The sequence below is a fragment of the Chrysoperla carnea genome, chromosome 3 (genome assembly GCF_905475395.1).
Source record: "Chrysoperla carnea chromosome 3, inChrCarn1.1, whole genome shotgun sequence".
NCBI classification, from domain to species: Eukaryota; Metazoa; Arthropoda; class Insecta; order Neuroptera; family Chrysopidae; genus Chrysoperla; species Chrysoperla carnea.
In genome coordinates, this window is record NC_058339.1 from 41,425,286 (window position 1) to 41,449,354 (window position 24,069).

Sequence of the window (24,069 nt, forward strand, 5' to 3'; positions counted from 1 at the left end):
AAAATATAAACTAACCAATATTATAAGCACATACATACATATAAAAAACAGATTCAATATACTTAGTGGCACGAATGATACGAAGCTTAATGAAAATAGTAAAGATAAGCTTAAAAGCAGTGATCAAACTTCATTTGATCTTTCTAGGCAGAGTATGGTAGCTCACACTCAGTTTATAGTGGGTGAGTTTAACTGAGGTTAGCATACAGGAAATTTACTGAGCATTTTTATCTAGTTAAACGGGTGCTAGTACCGACACCCCATACATTCAATACCATCCAATTTATCCTAAGATATATGACATAACAGTACTATATTTCCGCTCAGTATGACCCGCACCCAATCACTTCGCCGTTTTTAGCAATGTTATTAATTATCATTATCCATTTTGGTTATTATGTCAGTGAATCACACTGTACGGTGGCCATTTTGTTATGTTCTGTCAATTATTTATGTTTACATTTATTAACAAATGTCAAAATTCCGATTTTAATTGCAAATATATATTTAAATAACTGTTAATAATAATAATAAGTATGTCTAATTATGAAGACCAAAATATTAATTTTGATAATCAGAACATAAACAACGAGTTGAAAACTGAAGATGAAAATATTGATAATATGCGATCCCATGAAGAAGAAAATTTAGAAATTTTCCCATTACATTCAATATTCGGAGAAGGAGATGAATTGGTAAATCAAGATAAAACATTAACTCAACAAACTAGTTTAGTTCAATATAAACAAATCCATGCAGGAGAAAAACAGTTTGAATGTGATGTTTGCAATAAAATATATACGCGGCGAAACAATTTAATTCAACATAAACGAATTCATACCGGAGAAAGACCATATTCGTGTGATATATGTGATAAATCATTTTCAAGGCGAGGCGTTTTAGTTCAACATAAAAGAACCCATACCGGAGAAAAATTGTATTCATGTGATGTTTGTGACAAAGCATATACTTCACGATTAAATTTAATTGAACATAAACGAACTCATACTGGAGATAAACCATATTCATGTGATATCTGCAGTAAAACATTTTCCATGCACAGCAGTTTGTTCAAACATAAACGAATTCATGCTGGAGAGAAACCATTTGAATGTGATATTTGTGATAAAAAATTTATCGAAGCTTATAGTTTAACTAGGCATAAACGAGTTCATACCGGAGAGAAAATATATTTTTGTGACGTTTGTGATAAAACCTTTACCCATCTAAGCTCCTTTAAAAAACATAAACTGATTCATGAAGAAAAATCGCATCCTTGTAAATTGTGCGATAAAGCATTTGCACGAGAAGATGATTTACTTCTACATACACGAACCCATACCGGAGAAAAATTGTATATATGTGATGTTTGTAAGAAATCATTTACGTGGGAAAGCAGTTTATATGCACATAAACGCATTCATGCTGGGACTAGTAAACCATTCCCTTGTGATGTTTGTGACAAATCATTTGCTCGGCTAAAGAAGTTAATTGAACATAAACGAATACATTCTGCAGATAAGCCATTTAGTTGCGATTTTTGTAATAAGTCATATCCTACCAAAGGCAATTTACTTAGACACAAAAAAACTCATGATGAAGAAAATAACTTTGAACAAAATAGTCCTATGATGTTTGTAAATATAAAACACTCACCATCGCACCCACCTTCACCAGAATACATACTACCATAATCCGATAATCCTAAAACGATTTCCTAAACGATAATTTTTCACTTTGTTTTAGAAGCAATGATTATTTTTTAATATATAGAAATGTAATTGATGTTTTAAATAAATGTTTGAAATTTTTTCCTAAATTCTGTATTTAAAAACCTTTTAACAAATGACCCTCCTAATTATAAGCAAGTGGCGTGCAGCCAGGTACTAATCTGAAAACTTTTGGCAAAAGATAAAAGATTGAAAATGGTGACTAATTAAATTAGATTTCACCTGTTCTTTGCGTAACACTATTCGTCTTAATTCACCAAGTTTTTAGTAGTGAAAATTAGTTGTTCTCTTCGTATGAAAATGTATAGTTTAATTTTCACATCAATATAAGCAGAAAGCAGATTTTATTATGTTGTCATTGTTGTCAATCAAAAGATTATCAATGTACGCTAGATAGAGGAGCCAGATTTACAGAGAGATTTGCTTTCAAAAAAGTGATGACGTAGCAGAGTATTTTCTAGCCACATTGAATCAAAGATGCAATTTTTTTCTGAAGGAGGTGCATGCGTACCAAATCAAGCGTACTACGTCAAGCGTCATCATGAGATTGCGTCTCTATAATTACAGTTTTTATTATTTCGTTGAATGGGATAAAATAGTAAGACGGGAGTAATAGTAATTGTAAGTATGGGATAAATATCCCATACAACTTTTTGCAATTAATTCCACCATTCATTACCTAAATATTGGACCTTTGTTGAAGGTAGAGGACAGCTTAACTGCTATAAGTTAAAGTCTGAAGTTAATAGCAATTTGTTATTATTGCGTAGAAAACAAAATTTTTTTTTACAAACAATCTAAAATACAATAATTTTATTACTTAAAAAGCACAGTTGTCTCGATATTATCCTCTTTCACTGCTGTTAAATTACCATATTTCAGGTGAAGTTTAAACAGAGGCAATTAAAACTGTAGTGCTAAAAAGAATTGTCCTTCGAATTGCATGAAATGATAATCAGGCAACATAATTTTCAATCAGAAAATTAAATAAGTTGTAGCGACCATATCACAGATATTGTCGCTACATTGTCCTGACTAGGAAACGTAAAGATATGCTAAACATTTCGATTTGTATTTTCAGAGCCATATTACATAACAATTATTTAATTTTGTTGTAACTTGAATGTAGTGATTAAAATATCAATTTTCGAACTATTTTATTAAAAAGGTAAAAAGGTAGTTGTGAATAAAATTATAAATACAATTAAAATTTATGAAGAATATATTTATTTATCTGTATACCAAAATATATCTACATTCTAAAACTTAAGTAAATACATTTTATTACGTTGTTTTATGATACATATTGTACAATATATGGAAATAATTAAACTCAGTAGAAACAAAATAATTATAAATACAGAAAAGTATTTATTACAATGGATAGACAACGATCATTGATTGATTCAATAATATTTTAGTAAAAGTTTTTATAATTTTAATCTGTGTTTGTTCATTTTAAAATTACTAAAAATTGGCAAGTTCAAGAAGAAGTAAAAATTACTTATGGAAAATAAGATTTATTCTTTTACTAAATGACAAAACAAATGGAAGCTACCAATATTTCAAGATACAATTACTTTGAATATTTTTATTTCTGCTATTTTTAATTTTTAATGTTTATGAATAATTACTTTTGAGACAGATATATTGAAATTTTTTTTAAATACAGTATTTTTAAGTTGAAGATCGATTTTGATAAAATAGTTTAGTATCCGACATTAAAAGAATATACATATTATCAGTTGTTTTTCTTTTAAAAAATTGTTTAAAAAAGACCTTGATTTACGATGTAGGACTGAATTATGGAATTAATTGATTAACTGATTAAAATTTTTACTTATACACAAAATTCTAAGACACAGAAAACTTGGAAAGAGTTCATTGGGATCTAATATGTAGTTGACACTTCAAAATCACGAAAAAAATTTTTGTTAGAAGTCTGAGATGAAGACAAAATTTTAATCCGTAAATATTTGACACACAGAAAGTATGACCGAGTGATAAATTGTAAAATATTGGGCTAAGATAAATATTTTTATTTAACTAATGTTGGGCGAGATATATGTTCTAGAATAATAATAAAATCAAAGTTTTGGATATTAAACTTAAATAAAAATATCAGTTTTTTTACAACTCTACTTATGATAATTCTGTTAATATTAAAGGAGGAGGTCTAGTCTTCTTCCAATCGAAAAAACACACACTAATCAATTGACATTAAATTTTTGAACTTTTTAAATTGACTTTTAAATTAATGTCATTTTTCATTGTTTATGGGTTGGCTCGAATAACTAAAGCTGGTAATTTTTTTTTTCGCTACTCTTTTTACAGTTATCAAATACGAATATCATAATCTTTTTAAACAATTTCCTATTCTAACAACAAATGAAAAAAGTATAGTTTTCTGATTTCGAATGCTAAACAAAAAGGTATGAAAATTTTTAAAACTGTATAAAAGAATTTACAAATATTTTAAAAATATTTTTCATTAAATTAATAATAAATATAAAAAAAGAATTGAATTTTAAAAAAAGGGTTATTTTTCAAAAATTTGTTATTTTCAATCCTAATTGAGATAGTAAGTAAAATATAAAAATTTTAATAAAATAAATCAACATAATATTTTAACAAATTGAGTTTTTTTATTTTTATTTATTTAAAAAACTATTATTAATTATTATTGCTTATAAAATTTATAAAAGGCACAATTTATTGTTAATTTTTCTAAATACCACATTGACAGTATCATCCAAAAAATCATGTTATCGAATCTTTATTGGTTTTGGAACATGCTAAATATATTAAATTTTTTTTATTCTTTTATATGGAGTGCACCAAAAATACCTCATAAGAAGAAGAGGGGCGATATATTGATACAATTTTAAGAAAAAATTCCTTTACAGTTTTTGTATCCGATACATCGTTAACGAGTAACATCTTCGTTAATTATCATTTTTAATTTTGATTACATGTCGACTTAAAAGTATTGGTCAAATAGGAATTTCTATAATAAGAAACGTTGTAGAAAATAAAATTTACTATAATTCATTCTCTTAGTATTATTTGTTCTTTGAGTTTAATATTTACAGAGACTTTAATATTTTAGAAAATTGAGCGATGATATCTTTATAAATATTCTTAGAAAATTGTAAAAAATTTTATTTTCTATAACTTTGGTTATTATTACAATTTTAAATAAATTAATATAAATCGAAATATTCTCAAAATTACACACAATCTAACGAAATTCTATCTCGTTAATAATTTTTTTCATCTTAGAATTTCGTCCTTTATATGACCCTGCTTTTTTTTAATGGGATACTTTTGGTACACTCTATATAATAAAAAATTGCATTTTGTACATGATCAGAAATATTAAATGACAAATTATACAACATGATAATAGGATTATTCATTTTAATTTTTTATTTAAAAAATACTTAAAATCTAATAAAAAGGCAAACTTTGTTATCACAGTAAACGCCGTACTTTTTACGGCTACAATAAAAATAATAAATTGTTCATTATTTACTACATTTGATTTTGTAGTTTTTAATATACAATTTCAATTTATAAGTAAATATTAATTTAGTAAAAAATAAAGTCTTTTTAATATTATAATTTCTATTTCATTACAAAATTATAAAGACCGTGGAAATTTGGGGAATATTATGAATTTTTAAAAATATTTTTATCGCTTGTACATACATTTAACTGTAATTTTTTATTTGTACGGAATGTAGGTATTTAACTAAATTCATGTAATAAAATATTTTTAAAAATCCATTTAATTAAAAAAATTTTTTAATTTTTACGTTTTTTAAAAAAAATATTTTATAAATATTTACAAATTAAGCCACATTTATCTACTAAAATAGTGTCAATGGCACAGAAGTATATAATAATATATAAAAATAGTTTCTCTATTTTGTTTTCGATATTTTTTAATTGTATAAAAAATTTAAAAAAAATAGTGTAACAATTATTTATATAAAAATATTGTTTGAAGACCTTCGTGTAATTAATTATTGTACAATTATTATATAAAGTAGTTTATAAAAATAGTAATTTGATTTTAATTTTTATTATCTGTCAAAATTTATAGTTGTTTGTTCTTGTATGCTTTATTTTTAGGTTGCGGCATTCGAAGAGTGCACGCGCAGCCATTTTTTGTAAAAATTTTACTATTCGTAACGACCAGTTTCTTTCTCGAAAGTAGTTAAAAAAATTTTATTTAAAACATTCTAAAAATTTGGCTGCATAAAGTGTAAAATGGGACATTATTTCAAATTTAAACAGAAGTTCACTTCTGTCAATAATGTATCAGGAATTAAAAAGGGAATAGCCAGTATAAATAATTTGTACGTTATTTGTAATACAAATATGCATTTTGTATATGGTACGGGATCCTTTAGGTACGAATTTGATTCGTATTTGATCCATTTTTAAAGTTTAATTAAGTACTAATTATGTATTTTGTTTGAAATTAATATTGAATATTTATCTAAAGATATTTTATATTTATCTTTTGAAATACTTCAATATTCACGGTTTTTGGAACCAGCCTTAAAAAAATATCAGATGATTTACAATAATTTAACGAAATTCATAATATATTTCAAATATGAATATGATTTTCCATGGATTTCATGAGTATTTTGTGCGAAAATTTTCATAAAACTTAATTTTTCAATATAGCTTGTTTTTGAAGAATTAATCTGAATAAAATCAGTTCCGTTCGAATAAAATCGGAGAAACATCTTATGTGTAACTCTCTCAGTTTTAATGCTGCCCTTCATGGTCATTTAAAGAAGTTAAATCAGGATCCTATTTGAAAAGAAATTGGGAAATTATTTGAGCTAGAAAGTTATTTATACCTAGTTTTTTTAGAAATTTGGTTGTTTTTTAACATTTTTGTTGTCAATAAGTAACAGCTTTCTAATTCAAAATGCTCCCCTATCTCTGATTAGTTAATATACTTGAGATAACTTTGAAATAACTCTGAAGATCAAAGTCGAATTCCAAGCCACCATAAGATGCTTCCCTCCAGAAATAATAAATTCCATTCGGATCTTCTTTTTTTAACGACTCATTGTATGACAAAATATTCAATTGAGTCTTTTAAAGTGAGATATCCTGTATAATGTAACCACAAAACCAATGAAATATTCATATTTTTGGTACCTGAATACCAAATTAAAAAAAAATATTTTATAAAAAACAGTGATTAAAAAAATTGACTATTAAAATAAAAATTATCTACAATTCGACTAAGCATACAATCGAAATTCTAATAAAAATCAAATATACACAATAAAATTATTGCTGTGCGCTTGTGGGCTTCAATATTATTTACAATTATTTACACAAACTTGATTTAAAAAAATGGAAGTCTATAGTTTAATTTATTAACAATTTGTTTGAATGCATTTTGGCAAGATGTACGTAAAAAAAATTAATTAAAACGGAACAACACTTGGTCACACTGTCGTTTCACTTTTACGTAATGGTTGAAGTTCTCTTTGTAATCGATCAAAATCGTTATAATATTCATGATCAGATTCTTCTTCAATTGATTTTTGTGCGCCAACAACCGGCCGATGCACTTCATTTACTATTGCTGTTGTGGTAGTATCAGCACTACTAGCACTACTCGATGAGGGGACGTTAGTATTGGCCGAAGTGATCATTTCTGAAATTGTTGGTATGCCTAAAGTTTGCGTGGGTGTTGTTGGTATACCTAACGTATCTGGTGCCATTAAATATTCAGGATTATCAATCTCCGTTTGACCCATTTGTGGTAAAAAGTCTGGATAATTACCATAACCTGAATTCGAAGCTACTTGACTGTCTAGATGTTTGTTTGAATCACCAATTAAATCCATGTACGTAGTAACACCCTGAGGTTGTTGCGGTGATGGCATTAAATAATCATCTTCATCTAATGGCAACGATAGTTTTATTGTACCCACTTGAGCGTCCCGTTTACCAGATGATCCAGAATCATCGTCTTCTTTCAAATTAAATTCATTTACTCCTAGTAATTTAAGAGGATCACTACAGTATCTATTTGTTGTGGAACCTGGTTCCATGATACCATTACCATTTATATGATGAGGATTAAATCCATGCCCACCTGGATATCGGTCTTTATGCATGTTGTGTTGATTTTGTGGTGCGTAACCTTCTTCAGACACTTCACTTGTTGGCCATCCAGGTTTTAGTGGAGTCAATGGCGGAGAGCTAGATGTTGTTGTCGATATAGAAATTGGTGCACGTGATTTTGGTTGTAAATATTCATCTGTATCTCCCAATGAATCCATATTTATAGATCCTCCAACTGGATAAAGATGATCTTTAGGATCCTGAAAAATGAAAGAAATAAAATTAAGCAAATAATTATATTGTATCAAATCTTTGGAGAAGTCTCTTTTATCTAATTTTATAACAGTTTTGAATTAAAATATTTTTGGATGGATTGATTCAAATATAAATATGTAACATTACTTTTTTTAAGTATTTTCTGTTTATTAATCTATAATTCTATTTGACTTGAATGAAATACGTTTAAAGTGATATTTTTAATTAATTTTTAGATTTTTTGAATCCTCAGAGAAAAAAAATTTCCAAAACTATAAAATTAATTCGAACTTTAGATATTTTCGACGATTTGACTGTTTTGACTTACCTGTGAAAATTGTGGTAATCTCATAAATTTATCTCCAGGTATTACAAGATAACGTCCAGGATCTCTTGCCATTTTTGCAAATTCATCGGCTAATTCTTTAAAGCAAGGACGACTTTCGGCATCAAGCATCCAACATTTAATCATAATCATGTACACGTCAATTGTACAAATATTTGGCTGTGGAAGACGTTCACCTTTTTCAAGTAATTCTGGCACATCTTTTACAGAAATTTGTTCATATGGTCGTCCACCATATGTTAATAATTCCCAAACAGTCACACCAAATGCCCAAACATCACTTTTATGCGTAAATATACGATGTTGTATACATTCTAAGGCTAACCATTTAATAGGCATTTTTCCACCGGGTGCTTTGTACTCTTCTTCATTAATGTCTAGCAATTTTGCTAATCCAAAATCCGTAATTTTAACACAACTAGGTGTTTGAACCAAAACATTACGTGCAGCTAAATCACGATGAACCAAACGTTTTTCTTCCAAATAGGACATTCCTCTTGCAATTTGGGTACACCAATTTAGAAGTGCTTTAGACCCAATGCGTTCTCGATGCGATTGAACAAAATGTAACAGACATCCCAATGGCATTAATTGAGTAACCAACATTAATTGTTCTGTCATACATACGGCTAATAGTTGCAATAAATTTGGATGTTCAACGGTAGCCATTATATAAGCCTCTTCTAAAAATTCTTTACTCGTATTGGAACCAGTACCTTCACGTAAAACTTTTATTGCAACAGGTATTTTAGCATTTTCCCCTTCTGGTACCCAAACACCTTTAAAAACGACACCAAACGCACCCTTTCCTAATATACCGCCACGGCGTAATTCAGCTTCTTTGACAATTCGTAATTTTGCTAAATTTGGTTGAACATTTGTTGGACGTAATGGTTCGTTATCTTCTAATCCTGTTAATGCCATTGTCATTTTCATTGCTGACTCTTTGGCCATTGCTTTGCGTCGCCATTGATAACTGACAAAGCCCAAAAATATTAAAACTAAAATGGCACAAACTAATATGGTAGCAAGAACAACGGGAGTTCTTTGATTATCGATCATACCTCCTAATTGCATACTAATTTGTTCTTTGGAACAGTATGGCTCAACATTGTGTTGTGGGAATATTTTGAAGGGGGCATCTGGTGGGCACGATGCAATACATCTGAATGGGATTGTTATATTTTTATCACTATTTAACAACGAAATGGAAGTTTTAAATAATTTATAGTTTCGGCATTTATTACAATTTCCATCTCCGGGTCCGGTGCATCCACGACATTCACTATGGCATTGTATACACATGTGCGTACTATTATCGGCGTAATGATCCACAGGACATTCGTCTTCACATTGTTCGTCGCGCTTATAATTCGTACATTCTTGACAAAATTGCTCATGAAAACCATATCCAGTACATTTTTTACACCGTGGATGACATTTCCTACAGATAGCTTTACCAGCAAGTGGTTTTAATAATCCTTGTTCTTGGGGTCCAACCCATTCGTAATAGTATCCATCAGGACATGAGTCATTTGGATGTAAACATCGTTCAGCTTTCATATCACTGTTAATTATTGCACGTTCACAAGAATTGCATCCACCAGGCCCAATTGTATTCTTAGGACCGGTACATCCACCATCACAATTTTCATGACAATTTTTGCATATACCATTTTCGACGTATTTTGTTATTGGGCATTTTTCAACACAGAATGGACCATCTTTAACATTACGGCAACCATCACAATGATTTGCTTCTGGACCGTGGCAAGTAGACTTACATTGTTCGTGACATCGTTCACAATGTGTTGCACTAGCTTTGTATAAGCTGTAAAAGAAATAAAAAATAAATTAATTTTGAAACAATAATAATACAATAGTTTTCCTCTAACCTACGATTTACAATATTTAAAGTTATTAGAATTATCTGTTTAGTGTTAAATTAACAGCTTAACTTCTAGGGCGAAACTACAATACGGCAACCGTGCAACCGTGGCAGTTCTATGGCGATGAATATTACAACAACACAAAATTATTTGCTGTTGATATAATTTAAATTTAGTGTCTCCAGCGTTTTCTATATCAATGACTTCAAACTTCACTTCAATTGATAAACCTCAAATATGTATCTAAATCTAAGCATATAAGTAAGTTATTAAAATAACTTCGATTGTGAACTATGTTATCGTTGAGAACAGTGTTAACAACCTCGACATCATTACCAGGTATCTTTATTAATAGAGTAGGTTTCAAGTTGTTATCGAATACATCAGGAACAAGTAGCATGGAACAACATGGTACACATAGTAGTTTTAAATTTAATGGGTAAAATTTGAAAAACTTTAGCCTGCTATAACTTGATAAATTTGTTTTCGACATTTTGGATGGGTTCGCCAAATTTGCTTTGTCCCGCGGTCTTTACAGTTCTACTTTCGGCCCTGCTTAACTTACTAAATATTTTAAGTTGAATATTACAAAAATTGTAGGTTAAAAATTGATCTTGTTCAAATAAAAAAGAAAACTCACCCTTCTAATGTATTGCAATCTTGAAGACATTGTGTTCCCAAACTATAATTCGCACATGATAAACATTGATCAGCTCCAACATCCCAACAACCATGCTTCGAACATTCTGGATTACATATTTGTCCTTCTGCTTCACATAAAGCTGCATCTTTATTATTTTGCAACATCGTAGCATAATTCTTCGAATTTTTAAACCGTGACCAATCGATTTTGTCCGCAAAACATAAATTCTTGTTTTCCAAAATATTTATTGAACCAGCATGAATATGTTTGAGTGAACGTAGTCTTAATGAGCGTAGTGATGTTTTTACAATATATAGTGCTGAATTAAAGGAACCTAAGGTACGACCACCAATTGTTTCTAAATTTCGAAAATAGGATAAATTCGTAAATGCTTCATGGAATGCTTGAATACTTATAAATTCTGTAACTTCTTTTACTGTACTAAATACTTCCAATTTATCTGGATGCATTGTTTCATATCGAGCTCCAAATGAGTAATTTGCGTAAACTTCTTGGTAACCAGTAAATGATTGTTCCAAAATTTGTAGGTACCCTTCGATGATCGTACAATTTTTAAAGCTATTAATATTCCCTGAATGTACAATCACGCCACCTTTACAATTTTTCGGACATGGTCCAATACATGGTATACATTCACCGTTTTCAGCTTTTTTCTTTTCCGGACAACTTCGTACGCAAGCCCCATTATCTTTTAATAAATGTTCCGGACATTTTTTCACACAAGTCGCTCCATATGCATATTTTCCTTCGGGATTTGATTCCCAGGAATATGTTATAGAGTTGTATCGTTGCATAGGCGGACATTCTTGGGTACATGTTCCATTATCGTAGAAGTTTTTACAGGCTAGACAATCACTTTGTTTGGGACCTTTACAACCTCCGGCGCAAAATAGATGGCAACATTCACGTGGATTTGGTCCAAAGCAACGTCCTTGATCACATTGTGGACTGCAGTTTTCTTTAGAGAATTTTTGGCAATTTTGAGGTCCTTCACCCCAACATCCAGCTTCACAACTTTTATCACATTCGCATTCACGTTCTGGTGATGTGAAATTATAAACAAAAACACGTTTTCCTATTGGGTCTGAAATGATTTCGTTCCAATTAATCGTATTCACGTGACATAAATTATAATTATTATAAATTCCAACACTTCCACTGATGATATCTCGTAATGCTGGTAATTCGAGTGAGTATGCTTTTGATAAAGTTACCATTAGTGCAAAATTTTCATTGCTGATTGTCACACTGAATAATGTACGACCCCGTATAATTTGTAACTTTGGTAGAACAATACGCTTGACATCCACATGTGATATTAAGACATAACCAGTTACCTCACGTATATGTTGTAAAAAACTTAAATCCATATTTGGATCTTGTAGCCATGTTAATTCTAAATTTCCATCAATGTATGTGCAATTCAGGTACCGATCTCGTAAATTTCTATAATGATGATCACGGTTCGATGGTACGGACATCCGGCCATTTGTGCCAATGCATACTGTAAAAAAAAAGAATAAATATTATTTTTAATGTATAAAAGTATTTATTTAAAAAAAAAAAAAACTGTGACCTTTAAAAATGTTTATCTTAGTTTGAAATGAGAAATCCCCCTGATTATCAGAAATTAATAATGGGATTTTTTTTTGAGAATTAATTATTAACGTTTAGAAATTAATTTTAATCACTTAATTTGTTTTATTTGTAAAAAATTTTTTATGATAAACATGAACTTTCGACAGTTTTTATTATAATCATAATTAATTTTCATTTAAACATAAAAAAATTTCTTAATCATAGAGTATTGTTTAATTGAAAAATTTTATTATTATGGTTCTGTATGCATAAAAAGAACCTTTTATTAAGCTCGAGTAAAGAACGATCGCATAATCTTATTTTTACCGGACAAGAAACTAAAAAAAAATTTTTCAACACGCTTTTATTGTAGCTAGGTATGTATTTATGCAACGGAATCTTTGAACGTGATTTTCACTCATTTCAAAACGTTGGCTTGAATTGAAACTTCGCACACTTATCAAGGATATGATTTTGTGCGATTATCTTAATCAGAATCTTCAGGATTAACGAATTTATCCATATTTGGAAATACGTTAGTGTCTTGCGTCACGTGCGCCACGTAAGGTTTGTACTGAAAAAGAAAGGAATGTTGTTTCCACGTGAAAGTAACATTTTCTCACTTCACAGGATCTGATTATTTGAGATATTGATTGAAGATAATAAAAATGAATTTCGTATTATACTAAAAAGCTGAAAATAATTTAATAATTGATTTCAAAAGCACGAGGCGCCGTTGAGTTTCCAACACAGCTAGTTTGAATTATTATTTAAAATTTTAAAATGTTTTATCAAGAAAATAATATAAACTTGATCTAAAGAAATTATGTAAATTAAAAAAAAAATTTATCTAACAATAATAAGTATAGACGTTTAACATGGAGAAATCGTATACCTACTGTCATAATTTATCTTTCTACTGACAAATGGTACAATTTCGTGTAGGATAATTTAATACAGACAGTTAGTCTCTCTTATTATAATAATGAAGTTTTGCATTAAGTATCTAATTTTTTTTGCATAGGTGTCCGATAAATTTAACATAAATTATATACCAAAATATTTCTAAGACAATTTTATAAATTATAATAAATTATACCGCTAGAAGTCATATCCCTGTAGCCTTTTTAGCGAGAAATTCGAATATATTAACAGGATTCTTTCGTTTTAAGGGTTCCGTAGACAAATAACAAACGAAAACGTTCATAATTTCCCTAAAATCTATGGACTTGTCTACTATCCCGTAAAACAAACCTTTTCTTATTTCCGAAGAAAAACTGAAATCGATAACTTTTTAACAAGAAACAATTAAACAATAATGATAATTTTTTAAAGCTAAAGAGGTAGAACAATAGCAATAATTTTGACACAGTTGAATAATTTGGATAATTTATTTTTAATAAAATATAGTTTAATATTAAGTTTAATTAATTGTTATAATTAAATTAATTTAAAAAATATATAAAAATATTTTGATTTCGCCTATTTATTGGCGCCATAATCGTTATGTAGGTAATAAGCATTTGTATTTGTAATCGTTATTTCAAATCAAAAGTTAATTTGTTGATTTTTGGATTAACTTTGAAATATTCTTTAATAATTATCTTTTCATTTAATTATTTCAATTTTCGTGTTTCTTTTTTTTGTAAAAAAAAGTCATTGGCATTACAATATGTACGTGAAAAAATGAGGGCACATTTTCGATAGTAGTTTTGCCTAGGATTATAGTTTTTTCACAGAATACTTGTGGTATGAATGATAAGTTTTTAGAAATAGGATGTGGGAATAATTTATGATTATTAATATTTTTTTATTAAGTGTTTTTCATGAATTCTTCTTTATTTTAAGTAAGAGGTTTGTAACACGTGACTAACGAACGTTTTTAGAAAGAATTATTAATCTATTGAAAATAAAAAACAATATATATTTAATCCATGGGTTTCGAGCAGCATCCGTGTGCGCCTCTCATCAAACTTTTTAAGTGTATACTTACACACATATACAAACATAAGATTGGTTAAGAGCCCTTATTTATTGTAAATTAAAACTACCACACACATGTATATTTAAAAACGCATATGTGATATGAGGGGTGATATCTACTTTCATCATCCCTTATTATCTAATATTACATTTTTTATATGTAATTTTACACTTTATGGTGTTATTTTGTGTGTGTTATTGCTTTCAAAAATGATATGGGATTATGCGGGGGATGATACCAATATTTTTATTACAAAATTATCTATTTAATTGTATTTTATCTGTTATATCCTCCAGGAACTGTATATTATTATTCTAATGGATCTTATCCCAGGTGTCAGGTTCATAAATTATAGAAAATTTATTTTTTATAAAATACTAACTGAGAAATTTTAAATTAATTGTCTTAGAAAATGATCACCAAAGTCTAAAAATTTAGTACAGAGAATTGATATGAATTTTTCACAAAAAACGTATAAAAGAATGATTAATTGATAAACCTTAAATAATCTATGAATTTAATCTAATTTTAATTGAATGAATCTAAAAATTTAAAATATTCTGACGATTTCAATGAAAGATTTATTTTCTTGATAATATAGACTAAATTTCGCTGGATGTTCTACAATGGACAAAAAATATCGAGTAGAAATCATACTCATTTTCTTTCCTAGTTCATAGGGCAACCCTTATACAAAATTTTATTTGGATAAATAATCTTTTTCATTGCATTTAATCTGAATTATAAATAGTTAAGAACAAATCTCGTTAAATACAAGTAAAAGTACCTACAGAGTAAACGTTGTATAATCCTTAAAAAATGTATGTATACAAACATCTCTATCTCTATATATTATAAATGCGAAAGTAAGGATGTTTGTTTGATACTTCAGAATAACACATGAGCTATTTATAAAAATATATTTAAAAAAAAAATAAAAAAAGTTTATCTGGCATTTAATATTTTAAATTTTAACACAAATCTGTAATTTATGATTCAAAATGATGATTATAGACCTGGTATTGAAGTATTCTGTAAAAATATTTAAAATAGTAAATGTCAAACCATTTATGGCCAAACTTTCTGATATACTCAATGAATTATGACTATTTTACATTTAACAAGATTGAAAACTATGCACATCAAGAGAGATGGAGGCTATAAAGCGGTGTTTGTTACTTTTAAGCCCAGAGAAACGGGCGGGTATCAGGCTAGTTCATGATAAAATTCCAGTCGAAATCTAACTGAAAAATGACCGTTAAATAATATTTTTTTTTATTACTTGCTGATAATTTAAAATAAAAGTAAATAGTATTATTGATGATAAGAAAGAACCCTTCGTTTTCAACAAGAAACGTCTAATCTTCAATCTTAGAAATAAAATAAGTTTATACATTTTTCTCATAAAAATTCTTCTCCCGTTTATTTAAGATAAGAAATTATTAATCTCTTGTAAATAAATACATATTATGACTATTAAATAAAAAAAAATTATATTAAAAATTAAAAAAAAAATTATATTTATTAAAATATTTTAGCTTAGTTAGCCATCATGTTTATTTCATTACATTTCATTCGTTCGTCTTATTCAGCGTTTTATTTAAATTATGTAAATAAGATTAGGTTAAGGTCTTTGACCGGTAGTATTTAAATATTAATTTTAAATTAATAATCACTTTTTTTTTCAAATGTTGATTCCGTAGCTAAAAATCAATTATATTTTTTGATAATTGTAATTATTTACTAGTATCCTTTGCTCAATAGATTTGATGTATGCTTAATAAAAGTTTTTATTTTATAATCTCTTAAAGATTTATAGTATGTTAATTAGAAATTTATTAGTTAATTAAAATTATACGTAAATTTGATTTTCCTTTTGAAGAAAATGCGTAGGGCTATTTCAAAGAAATTTTATTTATGGTGATTCAAATAGATAAAGATTTTATCTGTGATTAAATTAATTAGAATTTTGGCTAGAGTGATTTAAACTTGCCATCAAAAAAATTCACCTTAATTTGCTTGTTTTTTCATTCAGGCAAAAAATAGCTCACAGCTATCTTTAAAAAATCAGAAAATATACAAAAATAATAAAATTTAAAATCTTACATGGAATAATTTATTGGCTGTGGAATGTGGAAAAAATCAAAAACTCGACTGCGTTAAATAAAATCTGAAAAGAAACAAACAAGTTCAGTAGTTTACATAGCGACTTTAACAGTTGGGGCTCATTAAAATCTACACCGGCTCAAATCTTCACAATAATGGGCCCCGAATGTTAAAGTCGCTATGTAAACTACTGGATTTGTTTGTTTCTTTTTTTGTTTTATTTAAAACAGCCGGTTTTTTTTTTTGCACCAAAAAAAACATCTTATTATATACTAATTAAAAACATGTCACTTATATATATTTTTCTAGTCCCCTTTCAATTTCTTATATTCTGATACCCTACTTGAGGGGTTTGGTTAACTTTTTTTTTTAATTAGCGTATTAATATTTTACGCCAAAATTCGGTAATTTTTTCGAATACCTATATGAGGCCACTTGGTTTTTTAAGACGAATATAACGATACCTTAATTCAAAATCCTTCCACCGCGCGAAATACATAACCAGTTCTTGGCAGTCATAACTGCCAAGAACGAGGAAATTTAAAAAAAAATGTGGAAATTTTTTCTATAAATCAAATATAAAACAATTATTTTCAGAAATTAAAAGAGATTCATTTTTTAAAATACTTTTCAAATTGAAAGCACAATACTTGGAAAATAATAAAATCAATTTGAAAGTAAAAAATGAAATTCGAAGAAAATATGCCATTGAAATTATAACCCTCAAATTCTTGCTTGACTACTGCAATTTTGTGTAATAAGTCACCGTTAGACTGGTTTGATAATTGATCTCTCGAGAAACATTTTTCTTATGAGAAAAATATAAAAATTACCTTGACATTCCATCTAAAAGCAATCAAATGCTACAATATGTGTGAAAATAAAAATTTTAAATGATTGTAATTCAGACCCGTTCACATTCAAAATGCAGTTAATCAGATATCTTATAAAATTTTGTACCAACTAAACTTGCTATACATGAATCCAAATGTTAGCGTCGTTTTTGACCACATTAAAAAATAAAAAAAATTGGTTTTTTCTCGTTTTAAGAAAAAGTTACTGAGCGGTACTAAAATACACATTTGAAAAGGCAAAACGAGTGAGTTATATTTAAAAAACAAAACACCATTTTTAATATAAGACAGTTATACAAATTTCAAAAATTTGCTAATAAAGCTCTATTTTCTATTGATCAAGATCTTGACAAAAATCCAAATTGTCTATAAAGATATTAAACCACATTTTGGATCAAGTATTTGCAACAAGTCAAAAATTTGTGTTTTAAGTTATGGGTCCGGTAAATTTTTAATTGCCCCGCAGCTTAAAATAAATGAATATTACTTAATTTCCTATTAAAATAAGAAACAAGCAGATACTCATGAATTTCTAGCTGGCGGGGCAATTAAAATTTTGCCTGGGCCATTACTTTAAAACAAAACTACCTCAACTTCGACCTTGCTCAGTGTTGTTAGACTAAATACAGGGCCGACTACACCTACAGGCGAATTAAGTCATGTCGCAACCTATATGTAATGAAATTCACCGGGGCGTCCAGACAATGTGACCATCAGATCAGGCGCGATCAGTTTTGTGATTTTTGTCTTCGTAAATTAAATTGGCACCCCCCTGAGACGCCTTTCCAGTATAAATTTGCCTTTCCTCACTGTTTTCTTTCTTTTTTCCTTTTTACTCTTTGTAAATCAACTTGGCACCTCCTTGTGCCACCCTTCTCTTACTATTTTGTCTTTTCCCCTTTTGAACTTTCCCCGGGATCCTATAGCCAATGCGGGACCAGTTACTTCGCCTCATGGTTAATCTGTCACTGTACACCTACACTAAGTTTAAAATGGATAGAAGTAATTGAATATCGACTTCTTAGATTGATTTCCATGCCACACACGTGAAAATCTAATCAAAACAATTATATTTCATAGCGTTACAAATAAAAGTATAATATCCTCTCGTGTAGGTACTTCATACCTGTATATGTAATTAATTCTAATATTTTTTTAAATAAATTTCTTAACGTCATTCACGGGATCATTGCGCTTAGCAACAAACTTCTTAGGTTTCTAAACTATCTAAAACAGAAAAGATTACCTTAAAATATTTGAATGTTATTATCGAAATGTTCGTGTACCACCTCTGGGTACAGACCTGAAATAATTGCCACTAAACATTATAATTTTTATTAAAAATTGTAAATTTGATATTGAATCAAGTTTTGAATCCAAACATTATACCGAAACGTGAAAGAGTTATTATGAAAGTTGTTTAAAAATTTTAATTTTTTTTTTTTAATGTAACGGGATTTTTATATACTAATCGATGTTTATATGTATATTCATGTATATAATTTTGTTTCGTTTTGTTTTAATGCCTAGCTTATGAAATACAGTTAAATTATACGATTGTAAAGTTTTTATACCATATATATGAAATATACCAAGGTATACTAAGTTTAGCCCCAAGTTTGTAACGCTTAAAAATATTGATGCTATGAACAAAATTTTGGTATAGTTGTCGTCTGTCCGTCTGTCATCACGATTACTAAAAAACCAAAAGAGATATCAAGCTGAAATTATATCGTGCTGAGGACCTAAAAAGTGAGGTCGAATTCGTAAATGAGCAACATAGGCCAATTGGGTCTTGGATCCGTAGGACCCATCTTGTAAACCGTTAGAGATGGAACAATGTTCCTTATAAAAAAAAAACACTTTTATTTGAAACATTTTTTCGTAAACATCACTGTTTACCCGTGAGGGCGCAAATTAGGCATAAATTGTATAGTATGTATTATATGGGGGAACATCAGTTGTGTAAGTGTGACATGTATGTATGTGTAATGTGACAGAGTAATCAACACTGTCTATACATGATATTTCAACAATTAACTCAGTCAATTGTTTTTTTTCACTTTTTTTTTTTTTTTTAATATTGTTTATTGGATGTATTTAATTGAAAAGTATACTTTTATTAAATGTAATTGCAGCAGCATTCTTCGACCCCGAAAATTATTAAATTTTAATAATTTTAAAAATACTTTGAATCAAATGTGTAGACAATACCGATAAGATACAATTAGGTAATGAAATAAATAATGCGGGCATTTTAAAATAAAGAATAAATTATTAAAATCTCAATCATATCTGTATAGTAAAAATTATATTATTTAGAAATTTGTTTGGAGATAACAAATATTTTTACCTATATCGAAAAAATAAAGAGAATCATTGAGATGGTATCGCGATAAAAAAAACGCAAGCATAGTTTATTATCGATTATAGTTTATTATATCTTCCATTATTTGAAAATTTGTAGGTAACTTCAACTAGTCTTGTGAAAAATTTCCGAAAAATTCGAAAACATTCTAAAAAATACTTTGAATTTTTTGAAGTTTTCGAAACCCAAATAACCCGCTATAATTGTGTTGGTTTTATTACCTTTTCTATTTTATTAAAAATAATGCAAGCATGGAAATTCAAGACTTTCTATACAGAGTATTTCAACAATTAATTCAGTCAATTGTTTGTTTTCGCTTGTTAATTTATATTTTTTTCAGAAAAATCTTCGCTTGGCTATTTCCGTATGTTATGTGCATGGTGCTTTAATTTTTTCTATGTCGTGTACTATTTAATACAAAATATTGTTAGATGAGGAGGAGCTGATAAACAAAAATTTCTTTAGTATTTAAAAAAAATATTGATGAAAGAGTAATAATTGATAAAAAAATAAATTATCTCACTTAACAAAAAAAAGCGGATATTCAACCCCAATTGTACGTTAAACGTTATATTATTATTTTTTTATATTTCCTACTCTAAGTATTTTGGAGGGCAGTAATAAATAATAACAAGGAACTTAGTTAATAACCTATTTTAAAGGGTTTCCATGAGAGTGAAGTACTTAGTATAATATTGTTTAGTATCTCATCCAGATGAGAAGTATTAATATCGATTTACATCTAGAGAAAATAATTTTTTTTCAAATCTTTTATACAAAAATCTTTTGAAGAATATTAAAATTTGAATATTAAAGACAAGAAAGCTGTTGGTAGACGTTAATCTCATGTTTGTTTTCTTTACAGGCTGTTATCATTAAGATTAGCCATTGGCAACAGTTTATATAAAAAATAAATTGATGCATAACAACCATAGAGGTATGTGTGAGTAAAAATTAAAGCAGTAAAACAAAGGGTTTGCATAATACAAAAATGCAATTCTGAAAAAGATACATAATTAATATGAAATCTATCTAAATTATTGTTTAAAAGAGAAATGAAATACAAAAAATTGTATCTTTTTAAAAAATGTAAAAAATTTGCTACATCCCTTGCACAAGACGTTTTGTGACTAACGAATAGTACTGCTAGGACAATATTTAGCCCGAAATAAGGATCGATACTCAATATCACACCACAAATAAATTGAGAGGTGCCGTGCAACACCCGGTAGGAACTATATTCCTTTAGTACCTTGGTACATTATAAATGTAGCGCTTACTTCTTTATTTACAAGATATATTTCTGAAGGTATAAATTTAGAAGTCAAATACTTGTTTGATTCTTTAAAGAATTTATTTTTATAGCTTTTTTTATAGCTAATAGTTTATACTGTATGAAATAATTGCAGTATAAGTTTAAAAAAGACTTCTGATTTAGTAGTCAACCCAATATGTGAGTACATTACGTTTGGTTTGATTTTAATATTTATTATGATATAACATAAAAATTACATTGTACTTACTTTAAACTATCTCTGTTTTCTTTAACTTTTGATAACTTTCTCAATTCAATTTTTTAAAATGATAAAACAAAATTTTGACAAAAAATACAAATTGACAGTTAAAAAAATATTTTTGCATTTTCTAAAAATTCATGGCAACCTGAATCGATTGAAAAAATTTTAGTTTCCTAGATAGATGACGGTTTTTGGTGCTGCAGTTTTTTTGGTTTTAACACCCAACCTTCAAACAAATATCGTGCGATAAGGAACATAGTTCCAAAAAAAATAAAATACATTAAACATAAAAAAATTGATTTCTATAAATCCAAGACTTGAGCCACTGTTAAACCCTTAATTGTCTTTATTACCAAACTTAAACCGTTATCAATTCTCAAAAAGGCAGACAAAAATAATCATGAACATTTCGCTTCCCTGTGGGCTAACGGTCTATATACTTGTCAAAAACATAATTATGGTGGAAGCGACGTGAATAATATTTAATAAAATGATGATTCAAAAATAATTTAACGAATAAAAATATTAAATATTTATTAAAATAAACGAACATATCAAATGTCACACAAATGAAAAAACGTTATTTTTTAAAAACATCATATTCTAAATGCTTATAAATTGTAATTTTATCGTATTATTTGTGTAATCAAAAAAATATTAAATATGTATTATTTGCGTTTTGGAGAAAAAATTAATTTAAAATATTAAAAAAATGCGGTAAACATCCGGACATGTGTAATAATATTTTTTTAACATATATTTTTCAAGATTTTATACATCTTTATTGTGTACCTATTTACACCTATATGAAACAATCTGATGCGAACACCAGATGAATTCCTTGTACGATTATAAAAATTGTCAAAATAGGTTCAGGGGTAGTTAAAATTGTTATACATATTATTCACCCTGTATCAATAGTCATGACGAATCTCTGGAGAATGAATTTATCGAATCAATATCAGTCAAAAAGTCCTTAGAGTTTTTGATGCACCATTAATGAGATATAGCCTCGCTAATTTAATTCTTCAATTTTCAGAATCTCTCAAATAAAATTAAGAAAATGGTAGAAGTGGTAGAAAATAAATTTTACTACATATTATCAGAACATTTTTTCTCTTTTGGTTTGGTTTAAAATTTATACAAATATTAACATTAAATTTCTCTATAAATATTAGACTTATGAAAAATTGTAAAATTGATTTCAAATAACTTTACTGCTTACAAAAATTTCATTTGCCGTATATTAATCGAGAAATTCTCAAAATTTTAAATGATAATTTACGTAAGTTCTATATCAACAAAAGCGAAGCAGCACAACTCAATATTCAAATTCGAATACCATTATTTCAGCATAGTACGATTCATGACATTTTCGATATGTCTACGTATAAGAAAGTGCAAAAATGAAGGTTCATAACTAAATGTAACAATAATTTTTAGTCCAAATTATAACATTTTACTGCTAACGATTTTTGAGTTATTCCGAAATTAGTCAAAATGGATTTATTGCAATACTTCCTTTACTGACTGTACAAGGAAGTAAACAAATTATTTGTTATAGTATAAATTACGTCATACAAAGATCAAATTTTGAATTTATTCATTTTATTATTACAATCACCAACGTGATTTTTCTTAGAAGAAATAATTAATCACAGATTTAAAAAAATTTGTTTTTTTATTTGCTCGTAAATTTTTATTTCTTTGTGAACTACTAGTAGTAACGTTTAAAGTGTTGTTAGATTTTTTAATCTTAATGATTTATTTCACCTTCCAACGCTCTAAATATAGCTAGAATTAACTATCGGTACCGAATTACCGGTACCGAATTTTTGCATATCGTTCAGTTTGAAATTCTCATTGATTTCGAAATATAGACAAACAGAATGCGAAAGAACTTCCTTATCCATCTCAATGATTATTACATTAATTTATATAAGATCGTAGCAGTATTGTGACACGTTACGGAGTCTAATTTTCTCGCTTCAGTTTCGGATTTAGCGTGAACTTCATGATAACCCCAAGTCCAATCGCCGACTTGTCAAGAAAAATTAAAATTTTTTAAATGGTTTTTCATGTAATTTTAAAATTGAAATAAATGATTGTTTTCTAAACTTGCTTTCAGTATATTATAACGTAATTTTCCACAAGCTGAAAAATGTGAATTTAGTTTGATTCCGATTGACTCACTCTCAACGGGTGCAATTTCTGGCAAATCTCGATATACCACAAATTGACAAATGAGCCCGGCGGCCAAATTCGTGGAATTTGTAGAGACCTTTATACGATTATTTTTTTGTGAACTTCACATTAACTTTGGTGCAAGTCTTAACGTATTTCAACCTTTTTTTTGGGACACATAGCAAAAACTATCAATATACAAAACCTAATAATATTATGCCTGCTATCGTTTAATATATTCTTAAAAAATTTATTCAAATAAAAGTTAGACATTATTAAATTCCTATAAAGTTGTTAGTTAACTGAGACATGTAGTTATTAGCTAATGAAAGGAACCTTTTAAAAACTTGTTGATTATATTATAAAAAAATAAAATACTACCTATAAAATAATAATAATAATAATATAATGTAAGCATTTTTATTTAAAAAAAATGGCGTCAGCGTAATATAATATAGTCACAAACATGTAATATATATAATTTAA

General features: G+C 28.0%; 2 protein-coding genes across 2 annotated transcripts in view; one reads left to right on the forward strand and one right to left on the reverse strand.

The window, feature by feature from the left end:
* Window positions 1-536: 536 nt before the first annotated feature.
* LOC123296036 (zinc finger protein 180-like) lies at window positions 537-1,694 on the forward strand. The gene is made up of 3 exons (XM_044877498.1): window positions 537-769; window positions 890-1,041; window positions 1,264-1,694. Exons 1-3 carry the CDS (start codon window positions 537-539, stop codon window positions 1,692-1,694), a joined length of 816 nt encoding a protein of 271 aa, XP_044733433.1.
* Window positions 1,695-7,063: 5,369 nt separating this feature from the next.
* The window catches only part of LOC123296564 (epidermal growth factor receptor), a 54,875-nt gene continuing 37,869 nt past the window's right edge, over window positions 7,064-24,069 (reverse strand). Inside the window, exons 2-4 of the mRNA XM_044878088.1 lie at window positions 10,969-12,496; window positions 8,422-10,270; window positions 7,064-8,098 (exon numbers count right to left, since the gene is read on the reverse strand). Of these exons, the coding sequence (XP_044734023.1) occupies window positions 7,214-8,098; window positions 8,422-10,270; window positions 10,969-12,496 (4,262 nt within the window). The 3' untranslated portion in view covers window positions 7,064-7,213. The remainder of the gene's footprint in view (window positions 8,099-8,421; window positions 10,271-10,968; window positions 12,497-24,069) is intronic.

Excerpts from the sequence above, each read along its gene's own strand:
- LOC123296036 (XM_044877498.1), top strand. The coding sequence starts at position 537 with ATGTCTAATTATGAAGACCAAAATATTAATTTTGATAATCAGAACATA. Across the intron at positions 770-889 it reads ATCCATGCAGGAGAAAAACA|GCGAGGCGTTTTAGTTCAAC; the intron begins GTTTGAATGTGA and ends ATCATTTTCAAG. Across the intron at positions 1,042-1,263 it reads ATATTCATGTGATATCTGCA|AAAAATCGCATCCTTGTAAA; the intron begins GTAAAACATTTT and ends TGATTCATGAAG.